The sequence below is a fragment of the Selaginella moellendorffii genome, unplaced genomic scaffold, assembly GCF_000143415.4.
Source record: "Selaginella moellendorffii unplaced genomic scaffold, v1.0 SELMOscaffold_66, whole genome shotgun sequence".
Classification (NCBI taxonomy): domain Eukaryota; kingdom Viridiplantae; phylum Streptophyta; class Lycopodiopsida; order Selaginellales; family Selaginellaceae; genus Selaginella; species Selaginella moellendorffii.
Window position 1 is genome coordinate 57,859 of NW_003314327.1, and position 22,789 is coordinate 80,647.

General features: G+C 48.6%; 9 protein-coding genes and 1 pseudogene across 11 annotated transcripts; 6 read left to right on the forward strand and 4 right to left on the reverse strand.

The window, feature by feature from the left end:
- Window positions 1-1,352: 1,352 nt before the first annotated feature.
- LOC9649114 (calcium/calmodulin-dependent protein kinase type 1) lies at window positions 1,353-2,285 on the reverse strand. Its single transcript, XM_002985178.1, has one exon. The coding sequence runs from the start codon at window positions 2,283-2,285 to the stop codon at window positions 1,353-1,355; it is 933 nt and encodes a 310-aa protein (XP_002985224.1).
- An 85-nt stretch (window positions 2,286-2,370) lies between these two features.
- Window positions 2,371-3,988, reverse strand: LOC112340519. Its single transcript, XM_024659048.1, has 7 exons — window positions 3,965-3,988; window positions 3,835-3,911; window positions 3,721-3,777; window positions 3,586-3,664; window positions 2,991-3,522; window positions 2,717-2,926; window positions 2,371-2,622 (listed from the first exon to the last, which is right to left on the reverse strand). The coding sequence occupies exons 5-7, from the start codon at window positions 3,324-3,326 to the stop codon at window positions 2,578-2,580; spliced, it is 591 nt and encodes a 196-aa protein (XP_024514816.1). The 5' UTR covers window positions 3,327-3,522; window positions 3,586-3,664; window positions 3,721-3,777; window positions 3,835-3,911; window positions 3,965-3,988; the 3' UTR covers window positions 2,371-2,577.
- A 3-nt stretch (window positions 3,989-3,991) lies between these two features.
- Window positions 3,992-4,687, forward strand: LOC112340526. Its single transcript, XM_024659097.1, has 2 exons — window positions 3,992-4,031; window positions 4,260-4,687. The coding sequence occupies exons 1-2, from the start codon at window positions 3,992-3,994 to the stop codon at window positions 4,685-4,687; spliced, it is 468 nt and encodes a 155-aa protein (XP_024514865.1).
- On the reverse strand, window positions 4,378-8,397 carry LOC9649453. Of its 3 annotated transcripts, XM_024659039.1 has the most exons (12): window positions 8,259-8,396; window positions 8,091-8,198; window positions 7,926-8,036; window positions 7,610-7,868; window positions 7,382-7,555; window positions 5,799-7,321; window positions 5,497-5,753; window positions 5,308-5,445; window positions 5,021-5,248; window positions 4,861-4,973; window positions 4,718-4,809; window positions 4,378-4,666 (listed from the first exon to the last, which is right to left on the reverse strand). In XM_024659039.1, exons 1-11 carry the CDS (start codon window positions 8,358-8,360, stop codon window positions 4,721-4,723), a joined length of 3,102 nt encoding a protein of 1,033 aa, XP_024514807.1. In that variant the 5' UTR covers window positions 8,361-8,396; the 3' UTR covers window positions 4,378-4,666; window positions 4,718-4,720. The 3 variants fall into 3 exon arrangements, with proteins under 3 accessions (XP_024514807.1, XP_024514805.1, XP_024514806.1); XM_024659037.1 differs by having other exon boundaries at window positions 4,718-4,973; window positions 8,259-8,397; XM_024659038.1 differs by having other exon boundaries at window positions 4,718-4,973; window positions 5,497-5,750.
- A 3,663-nt stretch (window positions 8,398-12,060) lies between these two features.
- LOC9649454 lies at window positions 12,061-12,681 on the forward strand (annotated as a pseudogene).
- An 895-nt stretch (window positions 12,682-13,576) lies between these two features.
- LOC9649115 (calcium/calmodulin-dependent protein kinase type 1) lies at window positions 13,577-14,227 on the forward strand. Its single transcript, XM_002985071.1, has one exon. It carries the CDS (start codon window positions 13,577-13,579, stop codon window positions 14,225-14,227), a length of 651 nt encoding a protein of 216 aa, XP_002985117.1.
- A 1,366-nt stretch (window positions 14,228-15,593) lies between these two features.
- On the forward strand, window positions 15,594-16,647 carry LOC9649116. Its single transcript, XM_024659049.1, has 5 exons — window positions 15,594-15,879; window positions 15,931-16,068; window positions 16,133-16,349; window positions 16,396-16,489; window positions 16,541-16,647. Exons 2-5 carry the CDS (start codon window positions 16,050-16,052, stop codon window positions 16,559-16,561), a joined length of 351 nt encoding a protein of 116 aa, XP_024514817.1. The 5' UTR covers window positions 15,594-15,879; window positions 15,931-16,049; the 3' UTR covers window positions 16,562-16,647.
- On the reverse strand, window positions 16,631-18,189 carry LOC9649119 (phytoene dehydrogenase, chloroplastic/chromoplastic). The gene has a single exon (XM_002985180.2). It carries the CDS (start codon window positions 18,187-18,189, stop codon window positions 16,663-16,665), a length of 1,527 nt encoding a protein of 508 aa, XP_002985226.2. The 3' UTR covers window positions 16,631-16,662.
- A 66-nt stretch (window positions 18,190-18,255) lies between these two features.
- Window positions 18,256-19,902, forward strand: LOC9649455 (omega-amidase, chloroplastic). The gene is made up of 10 exons (XM_002985073.2): window positions 18,256-18,442; window positions 18,505-18,621; window positions 18,670-18,888; window positions 18,943-19,036; window positions 19,095-19,169; window positions 19,226-19,304; window positions 19,382-19,397; window positions 19,446-19,526; window positions 19,580-19,662; window positions 19,728-19,902. The coding sequence occupies exons 1-10, from the start codon at window positions 18,284-18,286 to the stop codon at window positions 19,798-19,800; spliced, it is 996 nt and encodes a 331-aa protein (XP_002985119.2). The 5' UTR covers window positions 18,256-18,283; the 3' UTR covers window positions 19,801-19,902.
- A 124-nt stretch (window positions 19,903-20,026) lies between these two features.
- Window positions 20,027-22,412, forward strand: LOC112340518. Its single transcript, XM_024659042.1, has 5 exons — window positions 20,027-20,144; window positions 20,198-21,502; window positions 21,567-21,711; window positions 21,805-21,905; window positions 21,968-22,412. Exons 1-5 carry the CDS (start codon window positions 20,049-20,051, stop codon window positions 22,103-22,105), a joined length of 1,785 nt encoding a protein of 594 aa, XP_024514810.1. The 5' UTR covers window positions 20,027-20,048; the 3' UTR covers window positions 22,106-22,412.
- Window positions 22,413-22,789: the final 377 nt, after the last annotated feature.

Sequence of the window (22,789 nt, forward strand, 5' to 3'; positions counted from 1 at the left end):
CTACTTTCACCATCAACATAGTATATAAGGATGTTTTATATTAAATATTTTTACCTCCCTGAATTTTTTGTTGAGTTTGATTTTTGTTCCATGCATTGTTTGTAGCACTGAAAGAAATTCTAAAATATTTTAATTCCAGTTCTAAAAATGGTCTTGAGAAGCTTCTATTATAACTATATCATTCATAATAGTATTTGCTAATAGAACAACATATGTTGGGCAAGTGCTAGTTATATAATTGTTTATAGGTACTACATAAAGTATAGTTGTAATAATTACATGATTTAATATATAGTTATAATGATGAAATATTTTTAAATATTAATTTATTATAAAAGAATATCCATAGCATATTTGAAAAACTGTACTAAAAATTCAAAATATTCTTTAAGAGGTAATATATATTGTAACAGAATATTCTTTAGCTGACTCCCCGTTGACTTCCAAGATGACTCCATGAATTGACTGCAAAAGCTCTCCATGGAAGTGATTGCCTAAACCATCCAACACTTGCAGCAAGACTCCTTCAAAATGGTAAAATTCCTAACCAATGGAAGTTGGCAAGAGATGCAGGAAACTTATCAAATCAATGATCTTTTTAATGCTGGTATGTCAATGTTGGCGTCGTGGAGAGTTGTTCCCCAGCTTCAGCTGCTCCCACTTTGTGCAGTTCTCAAGCAGGGGCCATGAAATTTGTCCAATCAGCTTGTTTCTTTCCATTCCTAGGGTTTGAAGGTTGCACAACGCTCCCATGGAATTTCTACTGTCAAGTTGTGCTTTGACAGGTCAACTAGCTCAAAAGAAGTGCAGCTTGCCAGTTCAGTTGGGATTCCCTACTGGAGTGAATTATCTGAAGTATCCAGTTTTTGGAGGCTAGGATTTGGCTCGAGCAGACGAGGAGTACCTGCTGGCCAGAAAGATCTCTTTCACTATTCTCTTGGATTCATCATGTTTGTATTTATGCTCTTTCTGGAGACGCTAAAGCTTCTGGGGCACGGTTGGCAAGGTGATCGATGAGACACCAGGCAGGCCGAAGCTCCTATCCAAATCTCTCACTCAAGGAGATTGAGATTGGTTTGCAAAATGAGAAAATTGCAATTTCAGATTATAATGTTCATGGATGAAATCTTCTTTCTTTGAAAGTTGTTGACAATTCTTTGGTGGAAGACTGTTTTTTAAAATGTATTCCACCTTAAACCTCTTCAACTTTATCAACCCTCTTGCTTCTTTTCTTCTTCTTCTATTCTTTGTATGTTGTTCACATATGTCTCCAAGATCATTGTTCTCAACCCCATCAGCAATATCAATTTTTGGAAAAATCAAACCAAAAATATAAGTTAACGCTTTCATAACTATCCCGCGAGAATCTTTTTCACAATCAAGTCCTTACCGATGCCAGAAAACTTTCTCTTTACTCCACAATGCCTCCTCCTGTATGGCATCGCTGTTAAGATTTCCCCACTACCACAATGCTTGACGATCCAGGGATGTGCAAGCACGGCATCTAAAGTCACCCTCTTGCTCTGCTCCACAGCTAGCATTCCCTGGATGAGATCCTCTGCTTCACACGATGCCAAATCACTTGGGAATGCTCTGGCTCTCAGAAAATCAAATTCAACTCTTGATCGATACCCACTCAGCAGCTCGTATGCAATGACTCCCAGCCCCCACACGTCCACGGCCGCTGTGTAACTCGCCCGTGGTCCTCGGGCTCCATCACTCTTCACTGCTACCACCTCGGGTGCCATGTACTTTGCTGTTCCACAATACTGCTGCATATCCCACTGCTTGTCTGTGGCCATGCCAAAATCTCCAATCACCACTTCGTCCACTGCACTGGTGTTGAGCCTCTGAAAGATGTTATGAGGCTTGAGATCGCGGTGGACAACCCCTCTCAAGTGCATCCACTTAAGTGTCTCTGCCAGCGTTTTAATAGTCTTGGCTGCTTCTTCCTCAGTCACTGCCCCGCCCTGGATCAATCGCTCTGCCAAGCTAGGGCCGCAAAGTTCCATAACAATAGTCCCATAGCACCTCCCAGCTTCTCTCTCCCTCACGAAATCCTCAAAGGCGACGACTCCAGGGCAGACACGAAGCTTGGACATGAGCCGAGCTTCATTCTCGGCATTCCGCATCGATTTGACTGATTTCCCCGCATACTTCTTGCCAGCCCTGCGACGAGCACTCAACAAATAGACCTGCCCTTCACCGCCAGATCCCAGCTTCTTACCCCGCCTGTACAGCTTGAGGAGCTCACCACAGTCGTCCTCCCCAAACTCGCACGCCATCGCTCGCGAATTTTTTGACCTAGCTTCTCGCTAACGGGTACAAATCGACGGCTGGAACCGCGTTTGATCGATGGTGACGATCTTGTAAAGACGGAAGCCCTACCCTGAATTTATTTCAGGATATTCGTTATTTGAATCTGTCTCTACAAAATTGTACGCATGCATCCTGTGTTTCACACGCTCTGTTGTGCCGCAGTGGCTCCTGCCGGATCAATCGCCCTCAAAGCACCACCAGCGCGATCAGAGCGTTCACAAGGGACCAGCGGGACCAGAGAGTTCACCACGTCTCCAATCAAAGGCCTGTAGCTTGGCTCCATAGAACAGCAGCAGCAGCGACCTACACACGGATCTTGCATTAGAATCATCAAGTCAGCCAGCACTGGCAACAAACAAACCAAAACCGAAAGAAGAAGAAGAGGAAGGGCACTTACTTGGAAGAGTTGCTTCAAGTTGACAGTATCCTTGAACGCAGCATCCACAACGAGGGTAAAACTGGTGCGATCACTCAGCTCCGGCGTCCTCTTCAGCATGTAGATGACGATACGCAAACAAAATACGAGCCCAGCAGCAACGACAAAATATTTGAAGAGCGTCCACCACGAATAGCCCGCTTTTCTGCCTTCCAAGCAGCCTTGCAATCCCTGGAGCACACACATTCTCACGTTTAACATGTCAAAGAAATCAAAGCTTCTTGGAAGAGCAAACCTTGACACCGTCACAAAGAACACCGATGATAACCGCAGCCGAGCACTGCAACACCGTGAGTTCCCGGTTGTTCAGCTCCGTCAATTCGGCGTTCTCATCTCTGGTATCCACCAGCATCGCCACTCCTCTGGTCTCCTCTTCGTTGGTTGTGGGTCCTGCCAATGTCACTTCGTCATCGGACAGCGTTCCATGCTGGTGGTGGAGGTTGCTCTTGACGCTGTGCAGGCACCAGGGCGGCCTTCTGGTGCTGCTAGTGGTGCTGGTTTTGCTGTGATTCTTGGCGTTTTGTTCCTTGTTTGTCATCTCTGCGCCTCTGCCTGGTGTCTCCTCCGCCATCTTTCCCGTTTTCTGCTGCAGCGGGGCCCGCTGTTCCAAACTCGAGGCCTTGCGAATTCCTTTGCCACCTTTTCCTTCAAACTAACGGAAGGAAATCCCCACCTAGCTTTCCTGTCTCCGTGCTTCACTTGTTTCGTGCCGTCCGGAGTCAAGAGCTTGGAGCGCCCGGCAGTGGCTCCTCACACTGAGCTCTTGCCTTCGTCGTGAAAAACACATGCCAGTAAATTCCGCGCCCAACAAGAAAGACACAAAGAGTTACCTGGCTTTCTGGAGGAGTTCCCAATGCACTGGTCCCGTAGTCATGTTGAAAGCTCCCGGATAGCAGATCATATATACGCCTGGCACCAACATAGATTTTAATACTCAGCAGCTACATGGCTAGCCTTCTTCCTACCTCGTGCTGCGTAAGTCATTGCCATCTAGCAAATACCAACACCGATTCGTCCAACATCTGCGTCAGTGAGCAATGTGAGTTATTTTGCTTGTCGTAATGCCTGCAGGACCTTACCCGAATCAACAACAGTATACTTCTGTATCTTTCCTGGTATATCGATGTCAAAAAAGTGAACCTGGTGTGAAACAGGGCTGAGAAAAAACCGTAGACGACGCGTCAGAAAACCAAACCTTCCGATGTTTACCTTTTAGAAACAGCAAATATTGTAGAGATGATCGCCACGTCGTTCCGGTATGGAGCCACCGATGATGGTAACCTCCTTACTCTTTGGCATGTCCGAAAGCATTTTGGAAGAGGGAGAATCGCCTGCGTAGATTGGAAAGCTCGCTTTTGAGTATTCCTGGAACACATTCTCCTTATGACTGAACACTACAAAACTTAACTGGACAAAGGATGAGCTTGCTGCCGCCATCAGCAGCCGTCTGGATAGCTTCACGAGCATGCCTGATGTTCTGTTCCTTGTCTGCGCAAACCAATAGGCCTGCTCGCAGCACTGTCTGCCTCTATTTTTCTGCTGATAGATCCCCAATCAAGAACACTGGCAAAAGTCATCAACAATATGTGCTTTCCCAGCACCGTCTGCTCTTCGTATGCCCCTGTTGGAAAAGATCTCGTCTCCGTAACATTGATCGGAAGATATTCCGCCAGTTCAGATGCCGAGCGTGAGGAATGGACTGGGCGGGAAACAGTAGCGAAGTGGCAGCACTTGAAGACATACAGGATCTTGTTTGCTCAACCCGATCAGACTCCGCCGACCAACCTCTCGAAAGAACCAAAAGTTGATGCAGGTTTGTACCTGTGCGGAGATCATCGAGTCTCAGCAACTTTCGACGGAGCACTTCTGTCAGGGAGACGAGCTGCTGAAGCGCTCCTTTCAGATTCCGAACTGAAAGTTAAGGGAAAGTGAAGCTCGAGTTACAAACTTATATTGCCATACCTCCTACACATACAGAACAACACGCCCATCCTCTCCAACAGTTGCCAGCAAACGCGATGACGTTGTAGTTTTCACTTGTACGATTTTCGATTCTACATTGCACGCTTGCATAAGAGACGACTTGAAAATCAAGAATTTCATACCTTGTTCAAACATTTCAACCACTCTTTTTCCGGTGGAAAATTCCCAAAGAAAAACTCGCCCCTCGTCAGTGCCAGCAACCCCATAAGGTCCCATGACGGCTGCTGAGCATATTCTGCACTCGAATGTTATGAACAAAAAAGTTCCAGTGGATTTTCATACCTGTTAGCAATATCATTGCCAACAAACAAGGCATCATTCTCTAGCAGGGCCATTCTCCAGTGGTTCTGATGTTTCGCATCGTCCTTGACATTGGTCAGAAGACAAGCACAGCAATCGTAGTCTCGATCTCTGAAATCATCCACCAAAGAAAGATCTACGACATGAATGTCTGAAAAAGTATATCTTGAAATGTGGCATGAAGAAAGTAGCTGTTTTTTGGAGATATTCCTGTAAGATGTAAGAGAAGAGAGTGAGTTTCTTGGACTGCAAACCGAAGATAGAAATACCAGATTGCAAAGTAACCATCCGCATCACATCCAAGAACAAGGTGAGGTGCTTGAGGAACGATGACTAGCTTTAAAATGCTCCGGAAAGTCTTGTCTTTATATCTTGCAGGTGGGAGATCTGTTTCATACAGAGAATGCCTGAATAGGACGTGATTAATGCAAGGAAATACAAACATGAAAAGCGATTACCTCCAAGACGGATCCATGCGCCATTCTTTGATACAACCGTCATCTCCAGCAGCGACCAAGGAAAGAGGTCCTGTCATCAAAAGGCATCTCATTGCGGCAGTCGCAAAAAGTTCAGCCTTCGGATCACGTTCAGCAAGAGAAACCACCCGCACTATATTTGACTGACTGGGAAGCTCGGGTCTATGAACAGCAAAAGCTCCCAGCAACAGAAGGCTGTCTCCGTCTGGAGTGAGTTGAATTCCAAACTCCGCTTGCTGCTGCGAAAATAATGTAAGTCAAATAGAAAGAAACACAGAACAAACCTTCAGAGAGTCTGTTCCAAAATTTTCGTAAGAATCCAGTGAAAAGGACTGTAGCAACGTTGCCTCCGATAGCAAGTTGTTGTCAAGGGAAATACGGTATACATATAGTTGTACACCGTGCTTCCCCAGAGGACCACAAGAGACGCAGATATCCACCTCCTGACTCCTTGCGTTGAGTGCCACGCAAAGAACTGAAAGGTCGTGCTCAAAAGCAGCGACGGGTTTTAGCATGTCCGAGCTAGTAAGCCGCTTGCTGATGGAACTAAAGCCGGTAAATACTCTCGACTGCATGTCCAAATCGTTGGCTACGGGATCCTTTTCATCAGCTTCCGGCACTTTGGTCCATGTATCCGTAGTAGATACTTCTTGTTCGTTGATGGAACCAGACTTGTGGCCTGAAGCATTGTTGGAAGCATGCTTTTCTTGTTCGGTCGAAGTGTTTTCTCTTCGACTGTCCGCCACGTATGCTGGATTTTCTAGATCAAGTAGCTCCACATCTCCCAGAATCTGGCACGTTTCTTCAGCTAAAGGCTCCGCTGGTAGCCTTTCAAGTATATCCGAACTAGTGTACCGCTTGGTGTCCAAATCATCCAAAGCATTGCCTGCGGCGATCGTCGAATTCTTTTCGACAGTCTCAAGTTGCTTTACCAAGAGCTGGCTGGGCTGCGCCGTGACTTGTTCAAGCTCATTCGGGCTAGTCAGCTTGTTCGCGGTTACGTCCATGGAACCAGCGCCTGTGAAAGGTATTGACTTCGGGTATAGAGCATTGTTGGGAGCTTGTTCGGCCGAAGTGTTCCTTATCCGACTGTCCGTCACGCACGCTGCATCAAGTGACTTGACATGTCCATCCTGGAACTTTTCGTCAGCAGAAGGCTCCGCTGGTAGCCTTTCAAGAGTATCCGAGATAATGTACCGCTTGTTCTCCGAATCAGCACAATGGTCGTCCAAAGCGTTGGCTGCTGTGATCGTCGAATCCTTTTGTACAGCCTCAAAGAGCTGCGTCGTGACTTGTTCAAGCGCGAGCTTATTGACGATGAATATGGGTGACGAGGACTCGATTAAGTTTCCGCCAACACATTGTGTGTACTCGTCGATATTCTTTGTTTGCTGAGATGTTTCGGCGTTGTCAACTTGGTTGCTAGGCTCTTCAACAATGGACTCCTCTCCAGCTTGACGCTCAACTGCGGTGGTAAGCTGCTTGTCGACGCGAAGTCTAAGGCCAGTAGGTGCTTTCTGTTGGTTGTCAAAGATATTTGTTGTCATGGCCGTCGTGTCACCTTGCTTGATCGGGTCTTTGGCTACGGAGGTCTCCAATGCCGTGTTACCCATCCCGAAGTCTATAGGACTTTCCGCCACATCTCTTTTGGAGAGATCTTGTCTCTGTCTTCTTCTTGAACGTTTCTTCATGAGAGGGACGGCATTTGGAAGTAGCAGAGATATCATGCTGGCAAACAAGTCCGAGTTGTTTTGATTTTCTTCTGAGTTGGATCCCAGCAATGACTGCTGACTGGTGCCGATTGTCACTGGTAAAAGAAAAAAATGAGATTCTCACTGCATTTGATGAGGAAGCTATTTGTACTTACACTCTAGATTTGGTGAATTATGTTCTTCTGTCACGTGAAGTACCTCCAGAGTATCAGGGACAATCTTAGACTCCAGCTCGGGTTCTTCTCTCATGTGAAGTTCCTCCAGAGTATCGGGCACAATCTTCGGTTCCAGCTCGGGTTCCGAATCCGAGACATAAACATTTTCTGGACCTACTCAGTCCATAAAAGTTTATCAAAAGAAGAAAAATAGAATTGAAAACTTACAAGAATCTTCTGCACCGTGACGCTCTTGCGAGTTCTTGTCTGTTTTCAGCCGTTGAGACGACCTCACACCCTTGTCTCCTGGCCGCGGAGATAACACTCGCTTCCTATTTCCTTCCCGAATCACTGAAGAACGAAACACGTCTGGAGAACGAGAGCTGGGCGAACTTTGCACATTGACTTCTGTCTCATCTTTTTTCGATGAAGCAGAAACTAGTTCACGTAGGAGATACTGCACAACAGGATCTGCAAAGCCAAACATCTGCCCAGATAGAATTGTTTTTTGCAATGGAGACAAAGACAAGAAAAGAACAATTACCTTCTCGCCATTGCCTCCAAGAGAACGAGTTCCTGGATGCTGGATTTTCATCATCGCTTCCCAAGCGGCATTTGCTGATGGACCCGTGCTTTCAATCTCCCCGCAGCGTACCTTGAAAGTTTCCATCAAGAAACGCGCAAGAAAACCGAAAAGGAAAAAACTCACCGCAAACAAAGGCCCGAGCTTATCCGCTCGGATTTCCATCGCGTATGTCTCGCCTCCCTTCCTCGCCAGAGCTCTGTATCCCACAGGAAAAGGGTACCGCTTCTTTCCCTGCTCGCATTCTTCCCAAAATCAACAAAACAGCAGCTACATTCCAGAGAAATCCCTCACCCGAGAGCTGCTCCAGTACCTCTTCTCCCACGGGCCCTGGAAAAGCGATCCAAGGGCCTCGATCTCCACCGATTGCTGCCGCACTGCCGCCACTTTCCCCATCCTCGCCTCAGCCTAGAACCCTAACCCCGACCACAAAACTTCCCGCCAAAATAGCCCCTCCTCGCGTAGCACGCAAGCGGCCACCAGCGTCACCGCTCCAGCGGCATCAGCGGGGCACCGCCTCGGCCTCGCCCAGCCTCCCACTAGATCCTTCCCGGTTCTTCTCGAACAGCGCGTCCAGGCTTCCACACTTGGCGTGCAAGCTTGCGAGCGCGGACTCCACCGCTGGAGTGGCGATTCCTAGCTCGAGAGCTCGAGCGTTAGATCCGCGAGAGCCGACGCTGCCGCGAGCGCGCTCACGATGGTGGCTTCGTCTGGGCGAGAGTCCATGGCGCGGTACGTGGCGATGGCGTCTTTGTAGCGGCCGTGGCGCACGTAGGTCGAGATCATCGAGTTCCAGGAGACTGCGTCCTTGTCCGGGATGCGATCGAACACGAGCTTGGCATCGCTCAAGCTCCCACAGTTGGAGAAGACGTCGAGCTTGAGCGATCTGTCTGCCGCCATTCTCTCGTGGATCGCCTTCCCGGTGTCTAGATCTCCAAGCCCAGCTGCGGCGGCTAGAGCGCTTGCAAAGGTGAAGAGATCGGGGCTGCCGGAGCCATCGTGTTCCATCTCCCGGTCAGTTTCCAGAGCTTCATGCAAATGCCCCAACTGGGCGAGATCATCGCGTTCCAGGCAACGATTTTGCTCGCGCAGCAATTTGCTGGCCTCGCAGATCTAGCATCGCCACCGCCGTGCTTTGCACGAATCGATCGGGATAGAGCCCTCGATCCTGGGCGTCAGTGAGAAGGCGCCGGCCGTGACCAAGATCACCACGATCGCTGCAGGCAGCGAGCATAAGTGATCCCATTGGGCTTACAGGTGGATCTCTGGTAGCATTCCAGTGCGCGATCTAGATCTGTCGCCTCGGCAAATGCAAGCCCAGCTGCGGCGGCTAGAGCGCTTGCAAAGGTGAAGAGATCGGGGCTGCCGGAGCCATGGTGTTCCATCTCCCGGTCAGTTTCCAGAGCTTCATGCAAATGCCCCAACTGGGCGAGATCATCGCGTACCAGGCAACGATTTTGCTCGCGCAGCAATTTGCTGGCCTCGCAGTACTCGCCACATCATGCGAAAGTAAATCCATCCGGCTCCTCGAACACCTCCTGGGCCTCCGCCGCTGACCTCTCTGGGCATAATCCGCGATCATTGTGTTCCAGGCCACCAGGCTCTTCCTCTCCATGCCCAGGAACAGCGCTCTAGCGCTGGCGATGGAGGTGCCGCATCGGGAGTACGAGTGACCCGCCTCCGTGAAAACCCTAAACCCCTCTTTTGGATCCAACAAAAAGTCTGCATAGCCTCTGGCTCACCATTGTTTAGGGTTATTAGTAGCTTGGAGAGAATGAAGAAGATAAATGGCTATGTTTCTATCCTCCTCCTTATGCTCGTTGTCTGTGCTTTGACTGTGAATGGAAGCAATGGTATAATCTCTCTCTCCACATTTTTCTTTCATTTTCTGATTGAATTTGCAAATTCTCTTTTGCAGATAGATGGGATAAACTTCTAAGAACGGATGCCGAGCAAGCCAAGAGCATAATTCAACGTAAGGTCGGACGTGGTGTTAATGTTATAATGCTTCCAGAAGACAGTGCTTACACTTGTGATTTTCGCTGGAATAGAGTGAGGATTTTCAAAGATAAAAATAATAAAGTGTCTAAAGTTCCAAAGAGAGGATAGAAAGATAACTATGGCCCAAGATAAATTTAATCCTAATAGTACAAAAGTGGCCTAATTATTTTAAATAAATCTATATTCACGATTTCATAAACTTCTAGGCAGTATGGCGGAGATTGTAGCAGCGCTGGGTGCCACCGCCGCGTCGAGGAGCATGATCCGGAAGATCCCAAATGGACTGGTGTGATGCCCGGTCTGGGATACGTGGAGATCCACGCCCATCACCTGGAAGATCTAGCATACATCCCGAGAAACGCCGTTTCCAGCACCACCAGATTCTCTCCACGCCGCTGCTGGATCCGCGAGTGGATGCGGTCCAGATCACGCAGCGCCGAGCACGCGCCGAGAGTCGTGGAGAGAACGAACGCATTGGGCGGCGGCGCAGCGCTGCCATTTGGTCGAAGAGATCCAGAGCTTGACGGTGGTGGCCATGGCGGGCGTAGGCAGCGATGTGATGCTCCAGGAGAAGAGGGATGGCATTGATGACGGCGCGCGCGTCGGCGAGATCTGGCGTAGGCGTGGGCCCACGCGATTTGGTTGAGGAGGAGGAGGAGGAGGGGATCGCGATCGATTTGGGCGTGGACGAGTTTTGCATCGGGCAAGAGCGCGCATCTCTGGAGCATGCGTAGCCGGCCACTCTAGCGAGCTCCAACAAAATGTCCCCGCGCATTCATATGAACGAATATTCGTTGCCCAGTGAAATGGTCAATTTCCTTGTTAACTTTTCTTCTTTGTTCTGTTTCCTCAGATCATTACATTGACTGCAATTTGATCTATTCACCATATCTGATATCCTCACCTAGAACTCTCCGTGGGGAATCAAAGAGGTTGAGGAGACACTCTTAATCCAAGTTTAATTCGTTATTTCTTGGAATTTTTGAATTTGTTTGTGTTCACTGTTCCGCCAAGAAGCCCCTCAAATTCATAGAAAGGTGATGGATTTGTGTAGAAGCTGCTACTTCCGGTCCAAAGCTGCCATGAAGGCTTTACTTCATACTCACGGTGGTGGGATTGAGAGCCCGTGAGCATTCTATTTGATCACGAGTTTGTTCTCGTGACTACTGTGCAAACAAGGCTGGAATACTAATAACTACTACGTACCAGAAAAAGCCAATGAAGCAGCCAACTCCAAACGCAATCGGACTCGTCCCACCATTGACGTTTCACCCCTTGACGATCCTCAGGATCGACACCGTGACACCGTCTGGACTGTTAGAACTAAGCTGAACAGGCACACAACCAGGGCAAGTAGCTTAGTGGTAGAGCACCTGGCACCAGTATAGGAGGTCTTGGGTTCAATCCCCGGCCTGTCCAAATCCATTTTCCAACATGGTATCGGAGCTATGGTTGGATGGCCTGACTGGCAGGTAGGGATGTGTGGCGTGTTCAGCTTAGGGGGGAGTGGCCTGTGGTAGACATGGACTGGCAGGTAGGGATGTGTGGCGTGTTCAGCTTAGGGGGGAGTGTTGGAACTAAGCTGAACATGCACACAACCAGGGTAGGCAGCTCAGTGGTAGAGCACCTGGCACCGGTGTAGGAGGTCCTGGGTTCAATCCCCGGCCTGTCCAGATCCATTTTCCAACATGGACTACTCGCAAGGAACTCGGGGATGGCTTAAGACGAGAGCAAAGTGCTACTTGGTTGTGGTGGTGCGCTTGCTGTACGTGGAAGCGGCAATTCGGATAGAATGGGGATTCCCATTGACAAGGTGGCAAGGCTACCATGGCCACAGGTAATGTGGTCGCCATACTCTCTATGGCCACTTCGTTTTGTTTTAAGAGGTTCCTTGGATTGCAGGACGAGATCCAACGGGGGTGTTTTGAGTAGTGACCAGCGCAAGGTGAGTGGAAGTTTTAGTGTCATCCGCACATTATTTTTGTTTTTGTGGCAGTTGAAGCTCGCCGTTTGCCAGCTCTCGACTTGCGTAGACAAGGGACAGAGCTATCCTTGAACAGGACGGCTTAAAAGGACGGCTGCTGGTGGCGGCAGCAAGCTGATCCTTCTTCCAGTTAATTTTTGTAGTTGTCTGTTCAGTCATAAGGAGAATGTGTTACAGGAAATGTGGAATTGTGCATACTCAAACGCGAGCTTTCCAATCTACGCAGGCGATTCTCCCTCTTCCAAAATGCTTTCGGACATGGCAAAGAGTAAGGAGGTTACCATCATCAGAACGACGTGCGATCATCTCTACAATACTTGCTGCATCTACGGAAAAGATGGCTCTCTAAAAGGTAAACATCGGAAGGTTTGCTTTTCTGACGCGTCGTCTACGGTTTTTTCTCAGACCTCTTTCACACCAGGTTCACTTTTTTGACATCGATATACCAGGAAAGATACAGAAGTATACTGTTGATTCGGGTAAGGTCCTGCAGGCATTGCGACAAGCAAAATAACTCACATTGCTCACTGACTCAGATGTTGGACGAATCGGTGTTGGTATTTGCTAGATGGCAATGACTTACGCAGCACGAGGTAGGAAGAAGACTAACCATGTAGCTGCTGAGGATTAAAATCTATGTTGGTGCCAGGCGTACATATAATCTGCTATCCAGGAGCTTTCAACATGACTACGGGACCAGTGCATTGGGAACTCCTCCAGAAAGCTAGGTAACTCTTTGTTTCTTTCTTGTTGGGCGCGGAATTTACTGGCATGTGTTTTTCATGACGAAGGCAAGAGCTAAGGAGCCACTGCCGGGCGCTCCAAGCTCTTGACTCCAGATGGCACGAAACAAGTGAAGCACGGAGACAGGAAAGCTAGGTGGGGATTTCTTTCCGTTAGTTTGAAGGAAGAGGTGGCCAAGGACTCGTATTTGGGCTCGTATTTTGTTTGCGTATCGTCATCTACATGCTGAAGAGGACGCCGGAGCTGAGTGATCGCACGAGTTTTACCCTCGTTGTGGATGCTGCGTTCAAGGATACTGTCAACTTGAAGCAACTCTTCCAAGTAAGTGCCCTTCCTCTTCCTCTTCTTCTTCTTTCGGTTTTGGTTTGTTTGTTGCCAGTGCTGGCTGACTTGATGATTCTAATGCAAGATCCGTGTGTAGGTCGCTGCTGCTGCTGTTCTATGGAGCCAAGCTACAGGCTTTCGATTGGAGACGTGGTGAACTCTCTGATCCCGCTGGTCCCTTGTGACGCTCTGATCGCTCTGGTGGTGCTTTGAGGGCGATTGATCCGGCAGGAGCCACTCCGAGCGTGTAAAACACAGGATGCATGCGTACAATTTTGTAGAGAAGCATGGCTATCCAGATTCAAATAAACGACTATCCTGAAATCACAAGATCGTCACCGTTGATCAAACGCGATTCCAGCCGTTGATTTGTACCCGTTAGCGAGAAGCTAGGTCAAAAAATTGGCGAGCGAGCGAGTTTGGGGAGGACGACTGTGGTGAGCTCCTCAAGTTGTACAGGCAGGGTGAGAAGCTGGGATCTGGCGGCGAAGGGCAGGTCTATTTGTTGAGTGCTCGTCGCAGGGCTGGCAAGAAGTATGCGGGGAAATGAGTTAAATTGATGAGGAATGCCGAGAACGAAGCTCGGCTCATGTCCAAGCTTTGCGTCTGCCCTGGAGTCGTGGCCTTTGAGGATTTCGTGAGGGAGAGAGAAGCTGGGAGGTGCTATGGGACTATCGTTATGGAACTTTGCGGCCCTAGCTTGGCAAAGCGATTGATCCAGGGCGGGGCAATGACTGAGGAAGAAGTAGCCAAGACTATTAAAACGCTAGCAGAAACATTCAAGTGGATGCATTTGAGAGGGGTCGTCCACTGCGATCTCAAGCATCACAACATCTTTCAGAGGCTCAACACCACTGCAGTAGATGAACTGGTGATTGGAGATTTTGGCACGGCCTCGGACAAGCAGTGGGATATGCAGCAATATTGTGGAACAGCAAAGTACATGGCACCCGAGGTGGTAGCTGTGAAGAATGATGGAGCCCGAGGACGACGAGCGAGTTACACAGCGGCCGTGGACATGTGGGGGCTGGGAGTCATTGTGTACAAGCTGCTGAGTGGGTATCGATCGAGAGTCGAATTTGATTTTCTGAGAGCTGGAGCATTCCCAAGTGATTTGGTGTCGTGTGAAGCAGAGGATCTCATCCAGGGAATGTTAGCTGTGGAGCAGAGCAAGAGGGTGACTCTAGATGCCGTGCTTGCACATCCCTAGATCGTCAAGCATTGTGGTAGTGGGGAGATCTTAACAGCGATGCCACATAGGAGGAGGCATTGTGGAGTAAAGAGAAAGTTTTCTGGCACGGATGCGGATTTAATTGTGAAAAAGATTCTAATGGGATAACTGTGAAAGCGAGCAATCCAGTATGTTTATATATATCCATCAACTCGCTGAGAAAATGTACACTTACTTCAAAAGTGATGCGTGGCAATATGATAAAAGGCTCATTGATGACCCATTCCTACTAGCAGGTAGAACGTTAACAACAAGAGACTTCAACTTCTAGACATACTTACTTCAAACATAAGACTATACTTTCTGCATATCATTTATATATATTGTTTTCTTTGAAGTTTTCTAAAACACATAAACATTAACTTATAATTTTATTCTGATTTGTCCGGAAATCAGTATTGCTAATAGGGCTGAGAATAACAATTTTGGAGACATATGTGAACAACATACAAAGAATAGAATTATAATTTTATTCTGATTTGTCCGGAAATCAGTATTGCTGATAGGGCTGAGAATAACAATTCTGGAGACATATGTGAACAACATACAAAGAATAGAAAGAATAGAAGAGAAAAAGAAGCAAGAGCATTAGTAAAGTTTTGGCATTGAACTTCTAGAAAAATGTTTATTGTGGTGGAAGGCATTTTGAGAGACAGCCTTCCACCATAAAATTCAGTATATAAAGAAAGAAAAATTCAAAACCAAAGATGAACTCTCGCGGCGGATTTTGACGAAGGCACTGCAATCCACACCCGAGCTTTCGAGCTAGGAATCGCCACTCCAGCAGTCGCGAGCTTGCACGCCAAGTGTGGGAGCCTGGATGCTGTTCGAGAAGAACCGTGAGAGGGATCTGGAACGCGATGGTTGGAGGGAGGGATGGAGTGGTGCTCGCGTCGTGCTCCTGTCGAGCGGGATGTTCTACGCGGGCTGGCGGAAGCGCGAGCACGGGGAGGCGGTGGAGAGCGAGCTGCTCGGGCGGTGTGGGAGGCTGGGCGAGGCCGAGGCGCTGCTCCGCAGTATGCCGCTGGAGCCCGATGGGTGACGCACAAGAGGAGGTGATCCGCGCGGACCGGGTTGGATCCCAGCGACGCTGCGACTTACGTGCTCATCGAGCGCGGGAATTTTTGTGGTTCTAGGCTGGGTCGAGGATGGGGAGAGCGGCGCCAATGCGGCAGCAATCGGTGGAGATCGAGGCCCTTGGATCGCTTTTCCAGGGCCCGTGGGAGAAGAGGTACTGGAGCAGCTCTCGGGTGAGGGATTTCTCTGGAGTCTAAGATTGTGCCCGATACTCCGGAGGTACTTCACGTGAGAGAAGAAGAACATAATTCACCAAATCTAGGCTAGAGCGTAAGTACAAATAGCTTCCTCATGAAATGCAGTGAGAATCTCATTTTTTTCTTTTGACGCAGTCAGCAGTCATTGTTGGGATCCAACTCAGAAGAAAATCAAAACAACTCGGACTTGTTTGCCAGCATGATATCTCTGCTACTTCCAAATGCCGAACGTGATCCGAAGGCTGAACAATTTGCGACTGCCGCAATGAGATGCCTTTTGATAACAGGAGCTCTTTCTTTAGTCGCTGCTGGAGATGAAGGTTGTATCAAAGAATGGCGCATGGATCCGTCTTGGAGGTAGTCGTTTTTCACGTTTGTATTTCCTTGCATTAATCACGTCCTATTCAGGCATTCTTTGTATGAAACAGATCTCCCTCCTGCAAGATATAACCCCAAGACTTTCCGGAGCATTTTAAAGCTATAAATCGTTCCTCAAGCACCTCACCTTGTTCTTGGATGTGACATGGATGGCTACGTTGCAATCTGGTATTTCTAACTTTGGTTTGCATTTGTCCAAGAAACTCACTCTCTTTTTTATTACATCTTACAGGAATATCTCCAAAAAGCAGCTGCTTTCTTCATGCCACAACTTTTCCAGACATTCACGTCGTCGATCGTTCTTTGGTGGATGGTTTCATAGATCGAGACTACGATTGTTGTGTCTGGCTTCTGAAAAATGTTAAAGACGATGCGAAACGTCAGAACCTCTGGAGAATGGCCCTGCTAGAGAATAATGCCTTGTTTGTTGGCAGTGATCTTGCTAACAGGTATGAAAATCTACTGGAACTTTTTGTTCATAACATTCGATTGCAGAATATGCTCAGCAGCCGTTGCTGGCACTGACGAGGGGCGAGTTTTTCTTTGGGAATTTTCCACTGGAAAAAGGTGGTTGAAATGTTTGACCAAGGTATGAGATTCTTGTTTTTCAAGTCGTCTCTTATGCAAGCGTGCAATGTAGAATCGAAAATCGTACAAGTGAAAACTACAACGTCGTCGCGTTTGCTGGCAACTGTTGGAGAGGATGGGCGTGTTGTTCTGTATGTGTAGGAGGTATGGCAATGCAAGTTTGTAACTCGAGCTTCACTTTCCCTGAACTTTCAGTTCGGAATCTGAAAGGAGCGCTTCAGCAGCTCGTCTCCCTGACAGAAGTGCTCCGTCGAAAGTTGCTGAGACTCGGTGATCTCCGCACAGGTACAAACCTGCATCAACTTTTGGTTCTTTCGAGAGGTTGGTCGGTGGAGTCTGATCGGGTTGAGCAAACAAGATCCTGTATGTCTTCAAGTGCTGCCACTTCGCTACTGTTTCCCGCCCAAACCATTCCTCGAGCTCGGACCTCACTATTTTCTCAAGCTCGGCATCGGAACTGGTGGAATATCTTCCGATCAATGTTACCGAGACGAGAGCTTTTCCAACAGGGGCGTACGAAGAGCAGACGCTGCTGGGAAAGCACATATTGTTGATGACGCCTTTGTCAGTGCCGTTCAAGAGCAGGACAGCTTCCTTGATTGGGGCTCTATCGGCAGAAAAGTAGAGGCAGACAGTGCTGCGAGCTGGCTTATCGGTGCTTTCGCAAGCTGTTTTGCTGCTCAGCAAACGAGCTGCTTCCGGACCTTCGACTGCCACTATTATCCCGTACTTGGACTTGACAACCTTTCCAGTATCAAGTCTCACCTTTGAAACTTTACCGTCTTCTCCGACAAGCAGCTCTTGTACTCGGGAGTTCAACTTGATTGATTCTTCTGGAAGGCTTCGAGCAAGCTGCTGTGATATTTCGCCGATGCCTTTAGCGGGAAGGCAGTTCTGTCCCAGAGCCAGGCACTTGAAGACGAAGTTAAAAAGCCGGGACGTGGTTTTCAGCTCTCTGTCGAAGAAGATGCCACCGAAGAACGGTCGGAAGAATCGATCTATCATCTGCGAGGAAAAGCCGTCGGTCTTCAACTTTTCTCCGATCTCTACTTCAGGTGCCGAGACAAGTTTCTCAAATGGTTGTGATGCTGCTTGAAGCCTGACAATGCCGACGAGGATTTTGTCCTGAATAGTACCAATCGGATTACCAAGCGACAGTATGCCGTCGACCAGGTGACGGAACGGGTCTGCCACTTTGTGAAAGCGTCCGTCAAACCAGACAAAGGCTCCGGCATAAAAGTTCTTGAGCTCCAGCGCTTGGTAGTCGAGAACTTCTGCAGCCTCCGGATATGCGGATATGAAGATCTGGAAGCCCCTGTCCAGGACGTAGCCTTGGACGGTGTCACTTCTCACTCGACCTCCAACTCCATCCGACGCTTCAAGCAGCTGGAATGTGATGCCTTCTTTGTGCAAGCGTCGTGCTGCCGCGAGACCAGCAAGGCCTGCTCCAACTATTACAACGTCAACCTCTGGAGGAGAAACGTTATCAGCAGATTCAGATGCTCCATTCTCAGTTTTCCAAGGCTGGTCGACCGTCTGGACTGCTCGCAAGGAACTCGGGGATGGCTTAAGACGAGAGCAAAGTGCTACTTGGTTGTGGTGGTGCTGTTGCTGTACCTGGAAGCGGCAATTCGGATAGAGTGGGGATTCCCATCGACTAGGTGCCAAGGCTGCCAGGGCCACAGGTAATGTGATCGCCATACTCTCCAGTCACTTCGAAAGTTTTTTTTTAAGAGGTTCATATTGACGGCTTGGATTGCAGGACGAGATCCAACGGGGGTGTTTTGGGAGTAGAATGAGCAGCGCCCTTTTCCTGCGACTTCCCATTCTAGCGCGTGCAGGTGAAAGTTTGAGGCGCTGTGCTGCTCGCTCCGGAGTTCGAGATTTTGCAAGCATGCAGTCAGATGCAAGGAAACCGCCTTCGCAGGCTCCACCGGAGCCTCCGACTAGCAAGGTCAGTGGAAGTTTTATTGTATCGGGATGCCCTCGTCACGTTACTTTTGGTTTTTGTGGCAGTTCAAGCTCGCCGTTTGCCAGCTCTCGATCTGTGCAGACAAGGAACAGAACATCAGGCATGCTCGTGAAGCTATCCAGACGGCTGCTGATGGCGGCAGTAAACTGGTCCTTCTTCCAGTTAAGTTTTGTAGTTGTGTGTTCAGTCATAAGGAGAATGTGTTACAGGAAATGTGGAATTGCCCATACTCAAACGCGAGCTTTCCAATCTACGCGGAGGATATTGACGCAGGTGATTCTCCCTCTTCCAAAATGCTTTCGGATATGGCAAAGAGTAAGGAGGTTACCATCATCGGTGGCTCCATACCGGAACGAAGTGGCAATCATCTCTACAATACTTGCTGCATCTACGGAAAAGATGGCTCTCTAAAAGGAAAACATCGGAAGGTTTGCTTTTCTGAGGCGTCGTCTACGGTTTTTCTCAGCCCTCTTTCACACCAGGTTCACCTTTTTGACATCGATATACCAGGAAAGATACAGTTCAAAGAATCGGACACACTGAAGCCTGGAGATAAGTATACTGTTGTTGATACGGGTAAGGTCTTTCAGGCATTACGACAAGAAAAAAAAACTCACATTGCTCATTGACGTAGATGTTGGACGAATCGGTGTTGGTATTTGCTATGACATTCGCTTTCCGGAGATGGCAATGACTTACGCAGCACGAGGTACGAAGAAGGCTAGCCAGGTAGCTGCAGTGTATTAAAATTTATGTTGGTGCCAGGCGTACATATGATCTGCTATCCGGGAGCTTTCAACATGACTACGGGACCAGCGCATTGGGAACTCCTCCAGAAAGCCAGGTAACTCATTGTTTCTTTCTTGTTGGCTGCGGAATTTACTGGCAACGTTTTTTTTTTTTTGTTTTTTCAATTTCCAGAGCCGTAGACAATCAGGTAAGTATTTTTGATGTTTTGTCTTTCTTACTCTTTTTTTTTTTCTAGCTGTTTGTGGCCACTTGCTCACCAGCCAGAAATCCAAGCGCGGGATATGTTGCTTGGGGACACTCCAGTGTCATTGGACCGGTAACATCATGCTGTTTTATCAATGCTTTTCTCAATCTGTCTGAATTTTTTAGTTCGGAGAAATACTGGCGTCAACAGGACGTGAAGAGGCGATTTTCTATGCAGACATCGACTATGCTCAGATCAAGGAACGCAGGTGCTGTTCTTGTTTCTGGCATAACGGAGGTTTCTCAACCATTTTCTCTTTTCCTTTCCCGTTAGGATGAACATGCCTCTGGACCATCAGCGAAGAGGTGACTTGTATCAGCTCGTCGACTTGACCTTGGCAACATGAGCAGTTCCAGCAGTAGGAACAAGGAAAGTGTTCTGGGAAATAGATCGAGTAGTTGTTCTGAGAATATCCTCCCCTTGTCCGGGTGACGTGGGGTTAGTTTAACTGTCGGAAGTGTTCTTACCGCCGCAGCATGAGAGGAGAGCATCAGTGTCCGAGCGGCAGCAGGGTAACAGGTTATCCAGCAACAGGAGTGAGCACGTCCTAGACTCGTGGAGCTTTGCTTGAGGTGGTGGGATGAAGTGAGACGGATGTGGAAGGACTATTGCTCGCGTTTGAAGGAAAGAAGCAGCGGTATGGGGGCGCTCAAGAACGACGACGTTCTCTACGACTACATTGCCAGAGCGGTACGTTTCTTATTTAACAAGCTTTCTTATGTTTTCACTCTCTTATGTTTCAGAATCCCAACATTTACTTTCAGCCTCGAGCAGCGAAGCAGATGAAAGTGCCGCAGCCAGTTTTGTTCCCCGGATATCTCTGCCCGCTTGCCACTGAAGAGTTTGAGGAGGAAGAACCCACGCCTTCGCAAACTCAAGTAATTTGGAGTCCTTTGTTCGATGGCACTGAGCTCAAGCGCTTGGGTGGTGGGCTCAAAAGTGAGACGGCTATTGTACCTGAGCTTCCAGCTGGTTGGAGAACGGCCGAACAAAAATTGCTGGAAATGGGAGCTAGAAATGGGGATTATCTGGGACACACCGTTAGCAGTTGTTCTAGTAACTCGGAAGAGGAGCCGCCAACGGTTTGGACAAGCGCTCAGTGCTTGCTTCACATGAAGGATTTGACTGATCCACAAAGTGGGATAGAACAGGAGCAGGCGCCTGGAATCGCTGAGAGCTTTTTAGAGTATAACAGCTGCGAACTAGGTGGGACAGACAAGCTTGACCACGTACCGGAGAACCTTCTCCTGGTTGACGATTACGAAGAGAAGCTCAAAAGCTATCACTCCGAAGTGAGTGTGGAAGAGAGCAGATATCAGACATGTAGTGGCGGGGATGGAAGCGTTTGCAGCGTTCTGAGTGCGGGTATCGGCCGTGGGAAGCTGAACAGCAGGGAGTCATTCAGGGAGGACGTTCTTTTGAGCGAGATCAGTGGAGGGGAGTCGTCCGAGACGAGGTCGTGCTCCACCGCCAACGACGACGGCAAGAGCTCAGTTCGAGGAGCCACTACCGGGCGCTCCAAGCTCTTGACTCCGGACGGCACGAAACAGGTGAAGCACGGAGACAGGAAAGCTAGGCGGGGATATCCTTACATTAGTTTGAAGGAAGAGGAGGTGGCAAAGGAATTTTCAAGGCCTCGAATTTGGAACAGCGGGGTTAACAGAGGACCGCTGCAGCAGAAAACGAGAAAGATGGTGGCGCAGACACCTGGCAGAGGCGCAGAGACGACAAACAAGGAACAGAACGCCAAGAATCACAGCAAAACCAGCACCACTAGCAGCACCAGAAGGCCGCCCTGGTGCCTGCACAGCGTGAAGAGGAACCTCCACCACCACCATGGAACGCTGTCGGACCACGAAGTGACGTCGGCAGGATCCACAACCAACGAAGAGGAGACCAGAGGAGCGGCGATGCTGGCGGATACCAGAGATCAGAACACCGAATTGATATCGACTTTGGCGGAGATGAACAACCGGGAACTCAGGGTGCTGCAGTGCTCGGCTGCGATTATGCGTCACAACATCGGTGTTCTTCGTGACGACGTCAAGGTTTGCTCTTCCAAGAAGCTTTGATTTCTTTGACATGTTAAACATGCGAATGTGTGTGCTCCAGGGATTGCAAGGCTGCTTGGAAGGCAGAAAAGCCCGCTATTCGTGGTGGACGCTCTTCAAAGATTTTGTTGTTGCTGCTGGGCTCGTATCCGGGGCATTTGGTTTACGTACCGTCATCGACATGCTCAAGAGGACAGTTCGATATGGTGAGATTTTGTTTTGGATATATAGTCGGTAGAGCGTAACATCTACCGTATTTTTTTCTTCCTTGAAGTCCCTCTCACACTCTTTTCTTCCAGGTGCATTGAACAAGCTAACAAACAAGCAAGAGAAGATGGCCTTGGCAGCCTTTGTTCTCACGGTTGGAGCACGCTTCGGCAAGCAGATATGGCGAGAACAGGTACACATACTGTTTGGATCTCGCAGGATAGATCGTGTAACTTATGGCTGGATCTTTTCCAGGGAAATGCCAGCTCCCGGCGCGAGATAAAGCTACGGGAGCAACTGTCCAGGATTAACGAGAGGGTGTCTCTCATGTCGGACCTGGCTACCAGCGATCGCCAGCAAACAGTCGCCGCCGCCGCAGCAGAATCCGAGTGAGAAGGAAATCTTCTCAAAGCAGATCCATCCGCGACCGCCAAGTCTTCCAACAAACAAGGACGGCGATCTGTGAGATACAAGATACAAGTTGGTGGAGGTTTGAAAGGCAAGAGCTTCCCGAGTTTGTGATTGATTATTCTTCTCTATTGTCCGTGAGAGGGAGGATCACAATGCCACCACAGATCATGGGTTTGACGATGTTGGTCCTCGTCAAAAGTACGTGCCGATGAACAGATATTTTGCATCCATGATTCTGGTCTGTTAATTCTCTTGACTAACAAAGCACCAGATTCATTGAACAAGCTAAGACGCTTGAGGCAAAGCAGATATGTACACGCAGTCAGCAAGTCGCCTCTAGATCTCAACAGTCTTTCGAGTGACGCCGTGTTAAGCAAGGATTGTCAGATAGAAACAGAGTGGAACGAACCAAACAGTTGGGTCGTCCCTCCCCGTCCTCCAATGATCAACCTTACGTTCCATCGCGTGAAAAGCTGTAAAATAAAAAGAGATAAGAAAGGGGATCTTGAGCCTCATCAACGAAGCCAACTTGGTCCACTATGGATCAAAAATCTCCACGACTCTGGTACACGCACTCTCTCTCTCTCTCTCTCTCTGGGCGCTGCGGTGACTATAAAAATATCTATTTATCTATCTATCTCGAAAAAAACTGAGTAAAACCTGAAA